At 59.9% G+C, this 17,644-nt stretch overlaps 1 protein-coding gene across 1 annotated transcript; it reads right to left on the reverse strand.

The window, feature by feature from the left end:
* Window positions 1-1,046: 1,046 nt before the first annotated feature.
* On the reverse strand, window positions 1,047-17,598 carry MNT (MAX network transcriptional repressor). The gene is made up of 6 exons (XM_045984706.1): window positions 16,721-17,598; window positions 10,887-11,466; window positions 10,246-10,287; window positions 9,987-10,098; window positions 4,696-4,888; window positions 1,047-4,557 (listed from the first exon to the last, which is right to left on the reverse strand). The coding sequence occupies exons 1-6, from the start codon at window positions 16,791-16,793 to the stop codon at window positions 3,800-3,802; spliced, it is 1,758 nt and encodes a 585-aa protein (XP_045840662.1). The 5' UTR covers window positions 16,794-17,598; the 3' UTR covers window positions 1,047-3,799.
* Window positions 17,599-17,644: the final 46 nt, after the last annotated feature.

Genomic DNA, 17,644 nt, shown 5'->3' on the forward strand with positions numbered 1-17,644 from the left:
GAGGGAGCTAGCATCTCACACGCGAAGGGGCTTGCGGCGTTGTTGGGCCAAGGAGGGGCACCGGATCAGCCTTTCTCGAGGTTAGCGTTTCCTCAGAGGAGGAGACCCCAAGACATTGGTGGCCACCCCGTCTTTCCCTAGGGATAACGCCTCCCAGAAAGAGAAGCTAACTTCATTCCTCTGGCTGGGGCTGGGAGTGGGGAAGCTGTATATAGTCTGGGAGCTGGACAAGGCGGCCTGCCTGGTCTATAGCAAAGCCTCTTCCTCACCGACCCCGCTTCCTCCTTGAGACAGCCTGCCAAAGGGCTGGGTTCCCCTAACTTGGGAGGGATGCAGTTTTAAGGACAAGGGTCTTCCAGGTCCATCTTAGAACACGGTTCTCTGAGTCCTGACTTCCAACTTCTGTTCCTTTCCCTTATGGACTCCCCAGATGACCTGGCCTGACTTAGCACCTCAGAAGCACCTCCCTTCTCAGGAAGCCTCTCCCCTTTCCATGCACTGAACCCCAATCCCCGGCCCCCTGGGAGTCCTCCACCTTTCCTATTGGAGCTTTCTCCAGTTGGGGATCCCTAGCTGTTTGGCAGGCCCCAAGGCAGAGTGGCACACGCTGGGGAACCCTGCCCAGAGCTCTGACTCCCTAAGCTCCCAGGCTAGCTTTGTGACCACAACACGTCACTTGGCCACCTCTAACCTGTTTCCTTACCTGCCAGAACAGGGCTAGTTCTTGGCTTATGTACTCCACCATGCTGTGAAGAGATGAAACAAGATAGTGTTTGTAGGAATGGTTTGAGGAAGTAGAAAGTATTACACAAGCGTAAGGAAGACCAGCACTACAGTTCTCAAGGCTTGCTGAGGACTGAACGTTGGTGTCAGAACTGGCAGGCCATGTCTTCTAAAACCGACCAGCTCCAAAGCTGCTAGAGGACCCTTTGAGGGTTGTCGACAGGGTGAGACCCCCGATGCTTCTTGCTGGAGGTCCTTCCCGAGCGGTCGTGGCGTCCTGTGGCAACAGACTGACCCGGATGCTGCAGCCTGGCGGCTCCGTCTCTGGTTTCAGTGCAGGTTTATTTCAGTTTTGTATTTTATTCCAGGCAAGTGCTTATTACATGGATAGTATTCATGTCTCAATACCTAAAGTCTTGGAGCATGAACAGCCACTAGAATACAGTTCAATAGTAAAAATACAATATGTACAAAATTAGGGTTTTTTGTAGTTGTTTTTTTTTTTTTTTTTCCCACACAGCAGATGTATCCAAACACATAAAAATCTCTACAGTCTGGGGTCGCTACAGTTTATATTTCAGGAAACGGAGACACAGTGACCGAGTCCTCACTGTAAACAAGGGCCACCTCTTTGGGGGATGGGGATGGAACCCTGGGATGGGGGAGAAGCTGTTCCTGGAGAGCAGGAGTTATAGTGACCCCCCAATTCCCCTCCAGGCACTCCCTGCCCTTCTTTGGCCCCCAAGGAACCAACCTCCCCCTCTCCCCGAGGTAAAGGCTCCCAGCCAGTGAGCCACTCTTAACGTCAAAAAGTAAAACACGCATGAGAGGTAAGGTGTGTGTGTGTGTGTGTATGTGTGTGTGCACGCACGCGTCCCCCAGGCTGGAAGGGCTGGGGAGGGGGAGGGGCAGGCGGTCCCACAGGGTGAGGACAGACGTGGTCCTGACAGCTCTCAGAGGGGAGATGCCCACGGAAGGGCTGGGCGGCGGCTGCCCTCTCGGGCACACAGCATCACAGCATTCACAAACAACAACAAAAACAACAGCAACAACACCCATCGTCACCAATCTGGACATAGTCATTCGGCACTAGATTCGAAGGCCCCCACTGCTAGGGGTGGGGAGGGGCAGGGGCGGTGAGCGGGCGGATGAGGTATCTGTGCAGGCCCGAGAGGCCACTGGTTGACACTCTTTCAACTCTGGAATGGCCTCAGGATGCAGGGAGGTGAAGAGAGCTTGAAAGGGCAGGCTCCCCAATGCTTCTCTGACTATTCCCTGGGCACCAGGCCCGTCCGGCTCCCTCTGCTCTTTCAGTTGGTATCACTCAGGGAAAAGCGGAGACTGGTTCCCCAAGAACCAGGGTGGCAGGAGGTGGCTGCAGGGGCAGGAAGGCAGAGAGCTTGTGAAGCTCCCTATTGGGGGCCTCTAGGATGACCAGAGGCCTTCCCTTTCCCCACCCCAGGCAAGACAAAGGAGAATAGGCCCCTGGGAGGTCTCCAAGACTAGGAAAGAACTGAAAGGGACCTCTGCCAGCCTCCTCAGTATCCTGTAGGTCGCTCCCCCTGCTCATCAGAGCAAACTTCACACCTACGGACACTGGCTTCCTTGCCCCATGCTGAAAGGCCACCATGCGCGTTCAGGTGGGGAGGCGAGTGTGCACGTGTGTACAACTGTGTGTCTAACACAAGGCCACTTGTAATAAATAGCCACATAAAAAGAGAAGCCAAAGCAGTGGGAAGAGGCAAAGGCAGGGCAAGAAGCAGGCCCTGCACAAAGGCCCCCTCACTACCCACCCCAAGCTCAGCCTTGCCCTAGATCCAACTTAAGGACCTTCCTCAGAGAAAGGCTGTGGGACACTCAGAAGAGCCCAGTGGAGAAAAGCTGACGTTCGGGGAGAGAGAGGATGCCAAAGACAAATTAGTTGGGGCACAAGCAGCAGTCGTCCTCCCTGCTCTACAGGTCCCCCCAGGGCACCAGGGACGCTGGGGGCGGGGGGTGATGCTGGGGATTTGGCCCAGGCCCTGGATTTGGACTTCCTAAGACCCAGACCAGAGGCTGCAGCAGGCACTCCAGCATACCCACCCCTCAGGGCGCGCACGGCTCTGACCAGAGGCCAGGGAACTGGAGCAGCAGAAGTGACCGCACCCCAGCCCCTCTGCTTTTGGGAAGCCATGAGCCAGGCCCAGGGCTGGGGACAGAGACCCAGAGAAGCTCTCTCCTCAGTTCAGCCTCAGGCCAGTGGTGGGGTGGGCGTGGGGGCAGGATGGCCAAGCCCTTCCTTCCCAGCCCCCACCCTCAGCCTCCCCGCCTGAGGTCAGGAGCCCAGTGGCAAGGACTTGGGGGGGACTCAGGGAGCTCAGCAACAGCATGGGATAAGTTGCTGGTAGAGACTCCTCTTAACTAGTTTCTGTGGTAACAAATCAGTGACTACGACTGGGTCGGAGAGCCCCAGGCTGGGGTGCCCAGCTGTCCGGATGGGACTGCACAGCAGCTAGGATCTGTCACCTGTACTCAGAGCAGAGCCCCCCCAGGCACCCAGCTCCCCAGCTCCCCAGGTCAAGTTGCTTCAGTCCTGCTCCCTAACCACTTCCCCTCTGAGCGCCTGGGAAAAGAAGGCTGAGGCTCAGGACAGAGGGCCGGGAGCTCGGCCACCTCATTAGCCAGAGCAGTAGCAGCAGCAGCAGCGCAGGAAGGCAGGCAGGGTGGGGAAGCTGGGAGAACACAACAGCCACATCGCACAGGGTTGCAGGGTACAAGGTGGGGAGGCAGGAACGGCACTGGAGCTGGCACCAGGCCAGACAGAGTGACACATTCACCAGAGTGTCTCGTCACTTGCTCAAGTCCTAGTGCAGTGAGGGTAACCCCCTGCCCTGTGCCCAGCTCCCTAGGTGACCCTCCCTCCCCTGGCTCAGAGTCTCTGCACCCCCTTCCCCTAGGAGGCCTGGGGGTGGGTGTGTGTGTGTGGGGGGGGGGGTCGGGCCTGGGCCTGGCTGGAATGTGTGGAGCTGGTGGGTGGGAGAGCGGGGGACGGGTCCCCCTCCCTGCCCCCACTGGGGGCCTCTGAGTGGCCTCCTCCTCAAGCCAGCTTGAGTGTGCTGACTGGGAAGGAGGGCATGGTGACCATGGTCACAGGGTTGAGCACTGTCTGGCCCACCAGCTGGGGGTGGTGCACCACCTGAGCCCCCACAGCTGGCTTCGCCATGACAGTGGCCGGGGGCCCCAGCCCAGCTGTGCCATTCACTTGCTGGTGTGAGAGGGTGTGGGCGATGTGGCTCACCGCCACGGGCTGGCTCACCGCCACGGGCTGTGGATACAGGGGCAGCTGGGAGCCGAGGTGGGCCACGTGGTTGAGGGTGGCAGGGTGCACGGTGATGTGGCCGATGGGGGGCGTGGCGGGGGCCAGCTGCACAGCAGGGCTAGGGGCTGAGGGGGCGATGTGGGCGATGTGCTTGCCGCCTGGCCCCTGGAGAACGTGGTTCACAGTCTGGATGACTGAGGCGTGGGTGGTGGCCGTGTGGGCGATGACCGTGGAGCCCCCGCCAGCTGCCGCCACTAGATGGGCTGGAGCCGGCACCAGCGTCTGGGCAGGGGCAGCCGCTGGGGGTGGAGGGGCCGGCAGCGGTGTCTTCTGTGGTGGCGGGGGCTGCTGCCCAGGCAGGTGGACGGGAGACAGGGCCACAGGCTGGGCGTGGGGGTGTGGATGGGGAGGCAGAGGTGCCGGGGCAGCACTGGGTGGGGGCTTCGGCAGCTCCGGGTGGGGGCGATGACTCAGTTTAGGTGGGCCCAGGCCAGCCTGGTCCTCCTCCATATCCTCGTCTATGTTGTCCTCACCCTCTGTGGGGGGACATGGGGACAGGAACAGGTTAGAAAGGGTTGGGAAACAAGAGGTCGGAGCAGTAAATGCCCCCAGGGTCCGGGGACAGGGAGCTGGGGGGCAAGGGCCTGGCCAGGGAGGGGCAGGAGGGTGCTCACCAGAGGCCGTGGAGGTGGAGGCCTGGTCGTCCTCGGGCTGGCCGGTCTGCCGGAGCACACGGTCGATCTCCAGCACATCCATCCACTGGCTCAGCTCATGCTTGAGCTCTGTCAGCCGCTGCTGGGTAGCAATCTTCTCCCTCGCCAGCCGCTCCATCTCATGCTCGTATTCCTTCTCCTTCCTCTTCAGAGACTGGAGAACAAGGCAAGGGCCTGAAGCATACCCTGAGCAGGAGCTCTAAGGCCCCCAGTACTGCCGACCGCTCCCCTGGGGCACCCTGCTCTCAAGGTCTCTCAGCCCCCAGTGGTAGGCCCGCAGGGAGGGGGCTGCTGGAGACCACAGCCGCCCCTGTTTCGTGGCCAGGCCCGGGGGGGCCCCATGTCCTGTGGACTGCAGGCGCTCCAGCGGGCACCACAGACAGAAAGCATGGATGCAGGTCAGCTCTCCCTACCCTGGGATAAACGCCCTCCCCTCCACCCTCCCTGCAGCCTCCTCCCTCCATCCTGTGGGGAACAGAAGGGGAAACAGACTTCTCAGTGCTGCTCAAGACACCACTCATACCACACTGTCAGTCACCGAGCCACAAGCTACCCTCCTTGGAACTCATTCCCCAAAGAACCCCACATTATCATGCCCTTCTCTTCACAGCATCATCCCCTAGTCTCCTCCACTTCAGTGTCCCTCAGCATGCCCCTGAGACTTTGTGGCACACCGACCCCTCCCCCCCCATTTCTTCACGACCTGCCTCCATTTCCTTCATCCCGGGCAGAGCATTTCCTTCATCCCGGGCAGCTGCTGGCTCTGTCCCACCCCGCCGGCCCCCCATGGGGTACTCCCCATGGTGCCTCCCTGGGCTGTCTCTCAACAATGTGGTTTCACTGCCTGCGCCCTCTGGGCTCCTCTCCAGGCTGCTGACCGACCCCCTAACCCTGGAATGTGCCCCCCCCTTCCACACCTGTAGCTGAGTTGCACTGACCAACGAACAACGAACAGTTCCACAGCACCTCTCACAACGAGCACTGCCGCCACCTCCACCACAGGGTCGGGGCTGGCCCTGTCCCATGACCCGGAGGCACCCACCTCACTAAGAACACCAGTAGGGAGCGCCCTTGGCCACGGGACCCCTAGCTGCTTCAGCCCCTCCAGGCGCACGGGCAGCTGGGGCCCCTCACACAGGCCATGCCTCCCCTATCAGAAGGATCCCCAGTCTCCCCTCACACGAGAGACTTCTCTGCAGCTCCAAAAGGCCAGCGCTCTGCTTCAGCTCCCGTCCTCTGTTCCTCTGTGACCTCCTGACTCTGACGCTTTATTAAACGGACCCCCTGAAGCCTCGCAGGCCTCCCCACTGCCAGCTTCTCCTTGGCCCAGGCATGTCAGGAGTGCTGGGGCCACCAAACACGGCCACTCTTGCCCTGCAGCATCCCAAAGCCTGGGAACCCACGCTGCTCCTGAGCTCCTGGCTTCCAAGGCTTGTTGGCCACGCAGGTGCAGAACCCACCGAACCTGCACACACCAAACTACCCAGCTAGTCTCCGTTTTCCTCTCTGAATCCTCTCACACACACAGACCCTTTTTCACCTCTCTGCCTCTTATCTGCTTGCGCTCCAAGCCCACACCCGAGCACTTAACAAGACGATTAGTACTTAATCACACACTAAAATCACCCCTAAAAACTTCCTGTTTTGTCTTTCAACCTCAATACACACTGTCCCTATCCTATGCTGTGAGTAAAAGCCTGGACTACTCCATAATTAGCTTTTCTCCCTTGACTCTACCAGAACTATGACAGAACTATGCATATCTTAGCCCCACGGAAAGGATCTGTGAGGAAGTGAGCCTGTGGATTCCCACCTCTATCCTGTCCCTCTCCTTTATCACAGGAGAATCAGTCACCCATCACACCAGGTTTCCCTTGACTCCATTTACTATGAGCGGAGCAGCCTTCCCTCCTGGGTATGGCAAGATCCTCGACTTCACCCACTCCCTCCAGTAGCTCCAAACTCTTTGTATTTCTGACCTCACCACTCAAAGATGCCTTCGACCATGACTGCTACAACACATAACCTAGATAGAACCTTACTCTGTTCTGGCCTGAAACCCGGTAGTTTTACAGTTCTGCCAGCAGTCCCGGGTCACACACAGCCTCCTCTGCATCCTGGCTTTTGAGATTTAACCTGCTTCTCTCCACAGTTCTGCCAGAAAGATCCCTCCCTTACACACACACACACACACACACACACACACACACCCACACCTGGCTTTTGAGATTTAACCTGCTTCTCTCCACAGTTCTGCCAGAAAGATCCCTCCCTTACACATACACACACACACACACACACACACACACACACACCTGGCTTTTGAGATTTAACCTGCTTCTCTCCACAGTTCTGCCAGAAAGATCCCTCCCTTACACACACACACACACACACACACACACACACACACACACACACCTGGCTTCTCACCTGGCTCTACCCTGAGAGGCCTGTGCTGGACATGATGCCATACCAATGATGGGGCCTGTGGTGAGTAAGCTCTCACTTGAACCTGGCTGCTGGGGGCTAGAAGTGGCTGTCCTAAACTTTACACACCAGCAGGGAGAGCAGATTTCTGGCTCTGGGAGGAACTCAGAGGTCAAGACCTCTTTTTCTTAACTAGCCCAGTTCTCCACAAGCCTAGAGGCCCCTGGAAAGCTTCCCCAGATTCTAGCTTTGTCCACACTGCTTCATTTTAAACACATTCCCTAAGACTGCCTGGATGCATAGTTTGGTACCTGCCTACTCCTCTTCCTGTTTTCGTCCATTTCACAGTGGCTTGCTTCAAATCCCTTAAGCACCTCCAAGCCACCCTGAGTTGGCCAGGGGTGACAGCCTGCCCACCTCAGCACACACCCAAAGCCTTGAGTCTACACAGCTCACGTGGTCTCTCTACTATTCCCATTCACTCCCAGCTAGTGCCCTGCTGTCCCCATCTCTCCACGGCAACCCTCGTGAACACCTTTAACTTCCAAAACTGCATTCTGCTCCCCAGTGCTGGAGAAGCTTCAGAGAAGGCATTGGGCCTTCTGCCCTCTGCTTTGCCTAGGTCATCCTGAAACCTTCAGGTCGCGGCTTGAATGCCCCTTCCTCAGCTACAACTTCCCTCACTCCCTAGAACAGATTCTGTGACCCCTGTCCCTATTACATCCCCATGGCACAGTCCTTTGTTTCTACTCTGCCACCAACACCAAACACGTGACTAACGTATGAAGACAGAAACCCGCACTTTTTTCTTTGCTCCCTGCTTTATTCTCAGAATCAAACACAGAGCTGTCCAAAGTACCTAAATGAATAAACAAATGAGTGAGGTTAAGGATTTAGAAGGCCTTGTAAGTTTTCTATTTCTGACTCCGTTGCCAGCCCCGATACAAGTATCTCTTACGAACAGCCTGGGTACGCCTCACCGCCTACTCAGCCTAGGCCCATGTCTGCTACCGGCCTATAAAGTGGAATGTGCTATTCCATCCTTCCCGTGTCTCAGTAATTGTGATTAAGTTGGTATTTAGAGCGCGAATCCTCCTAACATCCCCACGAGGAAGATACTATTTTTTTCTTATTTAGCAAAATGGCAGTACAGAAGAAACTGATATTCACAGAAAACATCACAGCATTTGGACAAGGATTTGCTCCTAGGTCATGTGACTGTGAATGACTGAAGAACCAGTAATATTCTCAAGACCAAGTTGTACAAAGACTTGTCAAAAGTAAGCCTCCTGGGGACCCTCCAATTTCCGCACCTCCGGCCCCTCCTCCTCCGAGGCCAGACCTGCCGCAATCGAGGCCCCGCCCCTCCCGGAGCACGCGCGCACCCACGCGGACTCGGCTTTGCAGCGTCACTCCCGGCCCGCGGCAACCCACCGCTCGGCGCGCGGAAGCCCCGCCCCCACCCGGCCCTGCCAATCCCCGAGCTCGGTTCCACCCCTCTCGGGTGCCGGGAAGCTGCCTGGAGCCGCGCCAGCCACGCCCTCTCGCCTGCAGGGCGGGCGGAAGGGCGCGCGTTCGCGGGAGGCCGGGAGGGAGCCGCTGGCTGGGAGCAGTGGCGTAACAGCGCCTCCGCCTCTCGAACGAGTCAGGCTCCGGTTACCTCAGGGCTGTGACCCCGCAGTCTTGACCGGGGGGGAGGGGGGAGGCCACGCCTCCCCCCTCGTAGTTCGGTCGGACCCCTGACCACGGGACCTTTGACGCTGCCCGGCTCCCCCTCACCCCCTGCTGCCCGAGTGTGCCGACTGGGGGACCCCAAGCTGCCCCCGCCCCCACCCCGCGCGGGCAGGGAGCTCTAAGTCCCTCCCACTCCCCAACGGCTCGGTTCCGACTCCGTCTCCGCGGCAGCCGAGCGTGGCCACCCGCCCCACCCCCACAGTCTCCTACCCGGCACGCGGAACCCTCGGCCGGTTTCCAGGGAAACCGAAACACGGGGCCGTCATGGCAACTGTCTTATCTGGCGGGAGCCCGCTCCCCCTCCTCCCGTACAGCGGAGAGAAGCCAGTGCCCAAAGGGGGTTGGGGCACACGGCCAGGAGGGCCCCCTTAAAAGAGGCTTTTAAAAACCTAAGCAGGAGGAGAGCGTAATTTTTTAAAGGTTCGGTAACCCCAGGACTGCTTTGGTCACCCAGACCACATTTCCCCAGCCTCCAGGTTTAACCCCCCAAATCCAGTCGTGGCACCTCAACGCTCTCACTGAAGGATCGTAATCATTCTGGGGTCAGAGTCGGAGTGGGGGGGGACTCAGCGGCTCGCCGCCGTCTGCAAGCAGCCACGCCCAGGGGACTCCCCACCCCTCCACGAGCGACAGACTCTCGGGCCGAGTCCGGGTTCCCGCCCAGGCACTGCGGGGGGGGGGGGGGGTGGAGGCGCCGGGGGCCGCTCCACGCCCTTCTCACCCGCTGGGACACTAACTGCGCCGGACGCTAACGCGAACCCCGGCGCCTGGTCTCAAAACCGAGCTGCGGTGGTGGTGCAGATGGCGGGGCTCCGTGGGGCGGCCCTGCTGGGGTAGGGGGAGAGGGGAACGCCGCTGCCGCCCTCCCCCGCGCACGCGCCGGTTCGCCCGCCCCCTCGCGGGCGGGGAGCCCCGCTGACGTCAGCCGAGCCATGTGCTCAGCGCCCGCGTGGAGGCGGGCGGGGGAGCCGGAGAGGGAGCGAGGCGGGGCGGGGCCGCGGCTAGGGGAATAGGGCGGGCGGGAGTGGGGAGGAAGCTGGCGCCGCGGCCACCGCCCGCCCTCCTCTCGGCGGTGCTTCCCTTCCCCATACCTGGATGTACCGCAGCGCCGTCCGCAGCACACTCAGATTCGACGTCTTCTTGTCGTCCACGTTGGGGATGTTGCGCTTCAGGGTCTCAAAGCATTCCTTCAGATGGGCCCTCCTGGGGAGAGGGAGTGGCGCTGGTTAGCCAGCACCTGGGGGATGGGGGTGGGGAGGAAGGCCCCAGGAGAGTTTGGGGGACCAAGGGTGGGAGCAGTCCCCATAGGAGGCTGGTCGGGCCCAGAGATACACACGCAAGCACACACACCTGTTCTTCTCCAATTTGTTGTGTACTTCTCTGGTTCCGATCCTGAAACCCAGACAGACAGGAAGGAGGTTCAGGGAGGAGGACCCAATTCGGTGGCCTTCCTGCTCCCTGCCCCCACTCCCCAAATGCCACAGGTGGTTTGCTCCCCAGATTCTCCGTACAAAGCTGCCATGGGAGACGTTCACCCTGCACGGAGGTGGATATACCCCCTGGAGGGCACATGTACGTTCATAATTCACAATCCTTTAACCCTCCATCCTGCTCTTGTCCACCTCTGAGGAGACAGAGGGTCTCCTGGGGCTCACAGAAATAGCCAATTGGCCCCAGCCCTCACCCAAGAGATCTCCAATCCAATACTCTGTCCAAAGGCCTGGCAATGCCATCGACCCATCCTTGAGGGGGTCAGAGAACAAAGAAGCCTGGCAACAGAGGCCCATGGCCATTCCCCACTCCCTCGGTGGGGATAGACACAGGCACAGTGAGAACTGTCCAAATACAGCAGGGTACTTCTCAACTGGTGAGGTAGGATACCGCTTTGAAGGATGAGTTTAGGAGGGGGGGCTACCTTCTCTTGCACACACTGCCCAAAATGTGGGCAATTCTCCATCCCACCAGCCCCGACTCGGCTACACCTCACTCACCCCCCAGGCCTCTTCTTCTGTTCGCTGGATTTGACTTCTTCCGCTGGTGCCAACTTCAGGGTCCCAAGAGTGGGTGGGGGTGGCTGCTGCGGGGCCAGCTGGGGCTGAACTCCAGGGTGAGGTGCTATGGTCAGGATGGGTGTGGGGAGTGGCTGCAAAGGCTTGGGGCTGCCAGTGGGTGCAAGGGTGGTCTTGGAGTCTGGCAGCAGGGGAGTGGGATTGGGCACCTGTGGCCTAGTAGGCAAGGGAGCAGACTCCTTAATGCTGAGTCCAGGGGTGCTAACCAGGGCTGGCTGGCGAGGTGCCAGAGGCAAAGGCTGGGCTGCAGGAGGCAGCGGTGGGGGCGGGGGCAGGGGCTGAGGAGAGTTGGTCACTACTGGAATAGGAATGACAGTCAGTGGGGTGGGGGTGGCAAGTGGGGGTGGGGGCGCTGGAGGGGGTGCTGGGGGGGACAGAGGTAGGGGTGGTGCTTCAATGCGGGGCTCCTCCACGGGCAGGGCATGGGCCAGCCTGGCCAGGCTGCTGGCCTTCTTCTGCTCCTGCTCCCTCTCCCGCTCCAAGCGAAGCCGCTCCTGCTCCTCTACGCAGAGAGAACACAAGGGGTTTCTCAGTAGGCCAAAGTCCTGGGCTTCGGCTTCTGAAGTCTTCCAACCACAAGGCATCCTCTGACGCTGTCCCAGTCAGTGCTCAGGGACACGCCTACTCAGCCTGAGACACCACAAATGCCTATCCACACCCAGCCAGGCACGGGGGCTAAATGCTGGGGGCATGGCAGTGAACAGTGAAAAGAGGCCTGGTCTCTGCCTTTGAGGAGCCCAAGACCTAGGGGATGAAAGGAAGGACAAGTAACAGAATAATCCATGCTAGGAGAGGAGAAGGGTGGTAGAAGGACAGCAGGAGCTGTCCGAGGGGATGCTGGAGGCCTGGCGACCTGAAGGTTAAGGGGTTAGGGGGGCAGGGAAATTCAGGAACAACAAGGCTGAGGTGCATGGGGTGATAGGTGGATCACCCTGGGCAGAAAGAGGCCAGTTCAGCGAAAGACCTCACAAGCCACCACAGGAGTATGTAGGAGAGGTGAACAGAGCACAGCTTTGGGGGAAGGTCTTCAACGGTATTTGCCAAGTACCTTCCAGAAGGCAGGCAGCATCTTCATTTCAAGATGAAATAAATGAGCTCAGAGAGGTAAAGTGATTTGTTGAGGGTCACAGAGCAAGTAACAGGTAAACTGGAACCAGACCCAGCCAGGAATTCTGACGCCTGGTGGATGCCCATACCTGCCGTGCTGGCGCGTGTGCGCGTGCACACACACACACACACACACACACACACACACACACACACCCCCTCTGTCTGAATCCTCATGCAAGTCCATGCCACAGGCAGGGCAGGGACATCACCTTCAGTTCACACATGAGGACATCAGGCCCAGGAGTCCCAGGCCAGGTCCCAGTGTCTGGTTTCCTCGGAGACCACACAAAACCCATTCAGTCCTTCTCTGCCTTTTGTGGTGCTAGAACTCATGGGTCCCAAATCCCTCCCCCTGGCCGTTCCCACCACCAGCAGCACAACCAGAAAGGGAAGAGGCAGGCAGAAAGGAAAAGAAAGCAGCCCACACCTGTCTGTTCAGCATCCCCACGCCAGCCCTGCTTCAAGGTGAGGCCCGCTCAAGGGGCTGGCCTGCACCAGGGGAAGGGGAGGGCCCTTCCTGAGCCACAAGTACCTCCCCACCTCCACCCTGCCCAGGGCTGGCCAGGCCCCACCAATCCGGTTCCCTGGCTACAGGGCTGGGCAGGGTCCCTGGGGAGCAGCCGTAGCCCCCCCAGGCCAGGGTGCAGGCTGGTCAACCAGCCCTTCTGCGGTTGGGGACTGGCCACACTGCAGACTAACGGGGCTGACAGCAGGAGCCCGAAGACACGCCCCAAACATACCACGCCACAAGGGGTGGGGCTGGAGGACCCGGTAAGCTAAGAGCCCCCTACAGAGGAGGGCATCAACCCCTCCAATGGTGTCTGGGGCTGAGGGCCCTCAAGCCAACCAACAAAGTGTGCACAAGCCAGGCCTGCTCCAAGCTCCTCCCTCCCGCAGGGGAGAAGAGGCTGGAGGAGGAAGTAGAGCAGGGTTGTGAGAGGGGAAGCACTCGGCAGTCTCCCAGCAGCACAGGCCTCTTCCGCAGCTCCCCTGCCCTTCAGAAAGGGGAGCTGCCAGGCCTGCTCCAACGAGGGCTCTCCCAGGCCTTTTAGGCCGGCACTGGCTTATGTTACAGCCCCAGAGAAAACCAGCTAACAGCATTCCAGGTTCCCAGAGACCACACTAGCAGAGAAGTCTACGGAGAGTTCCACCTACCAGCTACCTAGTCCATCCCCCACACTGCTCCCCACCTCCCCCCACCCCATCTCCTTCCGCAGAGCTCCAGGGCCCAACACAGCCCACCTTCATTCCTTTGGGAAACAACCCAAATTCCTTCATTGGCTTTGGGACCAGGGTTCCACTCTCCCATTAGCAGTGCAACAGAGAGGGCCCCAAGCCCCAAAGACAGGTGCCCTGGGAACCTAGACTGAAAGTAAACCTCATATTCCCTTATTTTAAAGCAACTCCACAGCTCATCCAGGAGATGGCAACAACCTCCTCACCTATCCTCTCTCTTCCAGGGTCAGGCAGGTATGCCTCACAGGTGCCAGGAGGGACCCAGGTGAATGGCCAAGCTGTATCACACCTGGATCAGCATGGAAAGTCTTGACTGGTGATGAAGAGGGGGTGTCCTGGGCCAGATCCAGCCCACCAAAGCTTCCTGCCTCCTCCCCACCCAGCAGCGACCCTCTTCCTATGCCCTGGGGAGGGGGAAACAAAAGGGGGGGAGCAAACTGGCAGTCAGGGGACTCCCTCAGGAACAAAACAGATTGAGTCCCTGTGAAATAACGCTGTGGGGCACCCAGGGGTGCACTCCCTCTCCCATTCCCAAACATGCACATGAGGGGGCCCCAGAGAATTCAGCATGACACATCTGGGGTGATTCAGGGGCCAGAGTCAACACTAGGTAGCCTCCAGTGTTCAGGGGGAGTTTGCCCCTTTTTCAGGACAACAGGGAACTTGTGGATAGGGCAGCCCCTACCCCCCACCTGCCACGTGACTAGGTCAGGTAGAAGAGAGTCGGTCCCATTTGAGCCACCTCCGTCCCATTTGAGCCACCTCCGTGAATGCTGGAAATGACTTCTTTTTCAATGCTGCTGACCACTTCTTCCCTCTCCCACATGCACGTGTGCGCACATCCACCCTTGAAACTGAAATGGGGCATGGACATGAGAATCCCTGTTCAGAGCTGCTCAGCAGGTCAGCGACCTCTTTTCTCCCACCATCCCCACCCCAAGTCAGAGGACAGAACCTCAAGGAGGGGGAAGAAATGAATTTGAGATGTAAGTGCTGCAGCTAAGTCCAGCCACATGGGCATGTGGGCTTTTGGAGTCCATCTGGCTTTGCACCACCCATTCCCTAAGAACTCCTGGCCCCAACAAGAAGGAACTGTGACTGGTCAGTTAAAACAGGGCCTCTACTCAGCTCCCTGCCCCCAGTTCTCACCACCTGGGGGAGGGGCAGGGCTCTGCAACTTCTTAGGAGGGAACCATTCCCAGGCTCCTTCACAGTGTTGCACACATCATCCCTGTCCTTCTTACTGCCAGCTCTGGCCTTAGTATTTTGGAAAGGGTGGGGGAGATGGCAGTGGGGGCGGGGCGGGCTTCTCCCCTTCCCCACAAAACCAATCAGCCTGAGGGCAAACTGAAGGTGAAGTGAGTGTTCCCTTGGGGAAAGAGCAGGGTCAATCCTGCTCACCTCTAGCACAGTGCCTGAGAGGACATAATAGGTACCCCTCAAATGCACTGTGTTGATGGTGGCAGCAGGTGACTCAAGTCTCTCCAGTTCTTGTCCACGCACCCTCCTCCCCTCGCCCACTCGTCCGCAGACGAGACATTCTCGGTCACAACCAGCACTGCCCAGGGCCTGACCCTACTGGGGACCCCGGAGATAAGGAGGAGGGGCACGCGGGCTGAGGTCCCAGCCCATCAATCTCGCAAAATCCAAGCATCTCAGTCTCACAGATCTCGAGTGACTCCTGACCTTGAGAGGCCGGTCGACCTACTAGGCCGGGCGAACCTGCCGCTCCCCCGCCCCTGGCCCGCTGCCGCTCCCCCCACCCCACCCCCTCCGCCGCCGCGGCAAAAGCTGCAGGGCGCGCGCGCACACAACACACACTACTACCTCCTGCATGACTCATCATTGAAGCAACAATAGGCAGAGAGAAAGAAAAGGAGGGCGAAGCACTCTCTTCACCACAACGAACCCGTCAGGAGGAGGGGAAGGGAGGCTGGAAGGGACAGGAATCCCCGGATATCGTACACACACCGATCCAGGGCCGAGGGCCTCGCAATGGTCGGAAAACGGAGGTCTTCCCCTCCAACCCCTATTTCTGCAGCACCCTGAAGCTGGGGACCACCGACAGGGCGGGTGGGACTGGAAGCATCTGAAATCCTCGTTTCCTAACGAGGGAACGCCAAAGTTTGCCCCTTCTCCGCCTGGCTCATTCCACAATGTGGCTAGGGCTACAGCCAGGAGGTCCTGGTGAGAACGTTCCCCTAAACGTCAATGGGAATATGTGAGTTCTAAATGTCCTGTCGCTCTGCGATTCTGAGGGCTTCCCTCGCCCCAGGATCAAAAACAGAGGTTGGGGCGAGAACCGACAGGTGAGCTCGGCGGCTCCTCCTCCCAGTGCACAGGCTCTCCCTGGGAGGTGCCCGGCGGCCGGAGCCAGGGCCCAACCCCGCACAAGGCCACTCGCCAGCCCCGCCCTGGCCCCGCCCCCGGCCGAGCGCGAGGCAGCTGGGAGGGGCCGGGCCGCTCTGTCCCCAGCGGGAGTGTCCCCCGTGCACGTGGTCGGAGGCGGGGCCCGTCCACGTCACCACCCGGTGTAACCAACGGGCTTGGAACGCAGGCACACGCAACATTCCAGCCGAGAGCGGGTTTGGAACGCGCAGACACGCCACATTCCACACCGGCTAAAGTGGGGCGCAGCAAGGGGGGCCCGGGGACTGCCCCCAGCGACCTGCGGGCCATTTCGCAGACACCCAATCCGCCCAGGTCTCACCCAAACCCCTGAAGCGCGACCCAGCCCAGCCCCGGGAGGCGGGGTCAGGCGGGGCTGGCCAGGATCATAAGACACGCGATGTCATTTCATTCTGCAAAGGCCGCCTCCGCCCCAAGCGGCGCGTAGATCGGCCGGGAGCGCCCCCCGCACCCTCCCCACAGGACCAGGGAAGCCGGGGAGCTGCTCGGCGTAGAGTAATTCCCACCCCCCAACTCCGTTACACACACGCCCACTCGTGTGCACTATACACTCGCCCGTGTACACGTCCGTTCATCCGCTCTCCTCGAGGCTCGCATCACACATCCCTCGTGCACACACGCACACACACGCGGGTCTGCCACCCCCACGCAACACCATTCCGCACCCCACCCCCCACCGACTCACACATCCTCAGCGATACCGAGGGCGCCGCTGGCCTACGCGAAAGGAGCCCCCCACGAAAGGTGCACACGGGGTGGCAGGCAGCTGAGGTGGCGCCCACAGGAGCCGAGTCCCTCACTGCATGTTAATGAATTCATTAATTAATTTTACTGTCCCCAACACTTTTCCCCGGGCGGCGGCTCTTGTGCGGAACCTTGAGCTGCCCGGCTTCGCGGGCCGCCCAGGAAGGCGTCCTGCCCGCGGTTTCGCGTGGGTTCGGAGACCAGGGTCGCTCGTCTCCCCTTCCCCGGTGCCCCAGGGGCCCAGCCCGGCCGCTCACCACGTGCTCTCTGTTGTTGCTGCGCTTGCCATTCCAGGAAGCGGGCCGCCTCCAGTAGCGTCTCTATGCTCATCGCGCCGAGAGCTGCCGGGGGCGCGCCGGGGCCGAGACTGCGGCCCGCGAGCCGGGCACAGGTCAGGCTGGCGGGCAGGCAGGAGGGAGGGATCACCTCCGGGGGGCGACAGGGCTGGGCGGCGCAGCGCACTCCGCAAGGAAGAACGGGAGAGCACGGAGAGAAAAAATTAATGTTTCCCAAAATATTTGCAAAATATAATTTGCAAATTAAAAAAATTTTGGTGCAAAAAAACAAAAGGCGGCACTGCCTCCCTCCTTCCTCTCCCTCTCTTTTTCCCCCTCTAATGCCTCCCGCCCCGCGGCCCCCGGGAGTCCCGCCGACAAGAAAAGGCTTTGCAACAAGATGGCGAGGAGGCACCGACACACACAACAAGGGAAGGAGCCGCGCTGCCCCCGGCCGCCGCCCCCGCTACTACACCGGGGCCGCAGCCAAAGCCCGGACCGGAGCCCCCGCCCGCAGGGCCGCGGCGTCTCAGGAAGGGAGGGGCGGGGTCCCGAGCGGGCTGTCCCCGCCCACTATAGACGGCGCGCGCACACGTGGCCTGGGTGGGGGTGGGAGAATATCCCGCCCCGCTCTCGCCCTGCATTTCCGCTTTCTCGCCTCGCCCCGCCCCGATGGCTAGCCACAAGTTGAGCAAGGGCTGCGTGTTGCGGTCATTCACAACGAAGCGTGTCCTGCTGGAGGAAAAGAGGGGTGGAAAATTTAAGACTTAAGTTAGCTCAAATAAGGATATTCCAGGTCAGGGAAGCCTTAGGATGGTAGAGACTGGCCTGACCCCTGGGTCTCCGCTCCCTACCCACACGTGACCTAATTCCCGCAACCACCCCGGCTGTCGCAATTCCCCCGGG

The sequence above is a fragment of the Meles meles genome, chromosome 18, assembly GCF_922984935.1.
Source record: "Meles meles chromosome 18, mMelMel3.1 paternal haplotype, whole genome shotgun sequence".
Lineage (NCBI taxonomy): Eukaryota > Metazoa > Chordata > Mammalia > Carnivora > Mustelidae > Meles > Meles meles.

Coding starts and splice junctions, on each gene's coding strand:
- MNT (XM_045984706.1), bottom strand. CDS start 16,793: ATGAGCATAGAGACGCTACTGGAGGCGGCCCGCTTCCTGGAATGGCAA. Junction 11,467..16,720: donor GCAACAACAGAGAGCACGTG/GTGAGCGGCCGG, acceptor CTCTCTGCGTAG/AGGAGCAGGAGCGGCTTCGC. Junction 4,558..4,695: donor CTCCACCTCCACGGCCTCTG/GTGAGCACCCTC, acceptor GTCCCCCCACAG/AGGGTGAGGACAACATAGAC.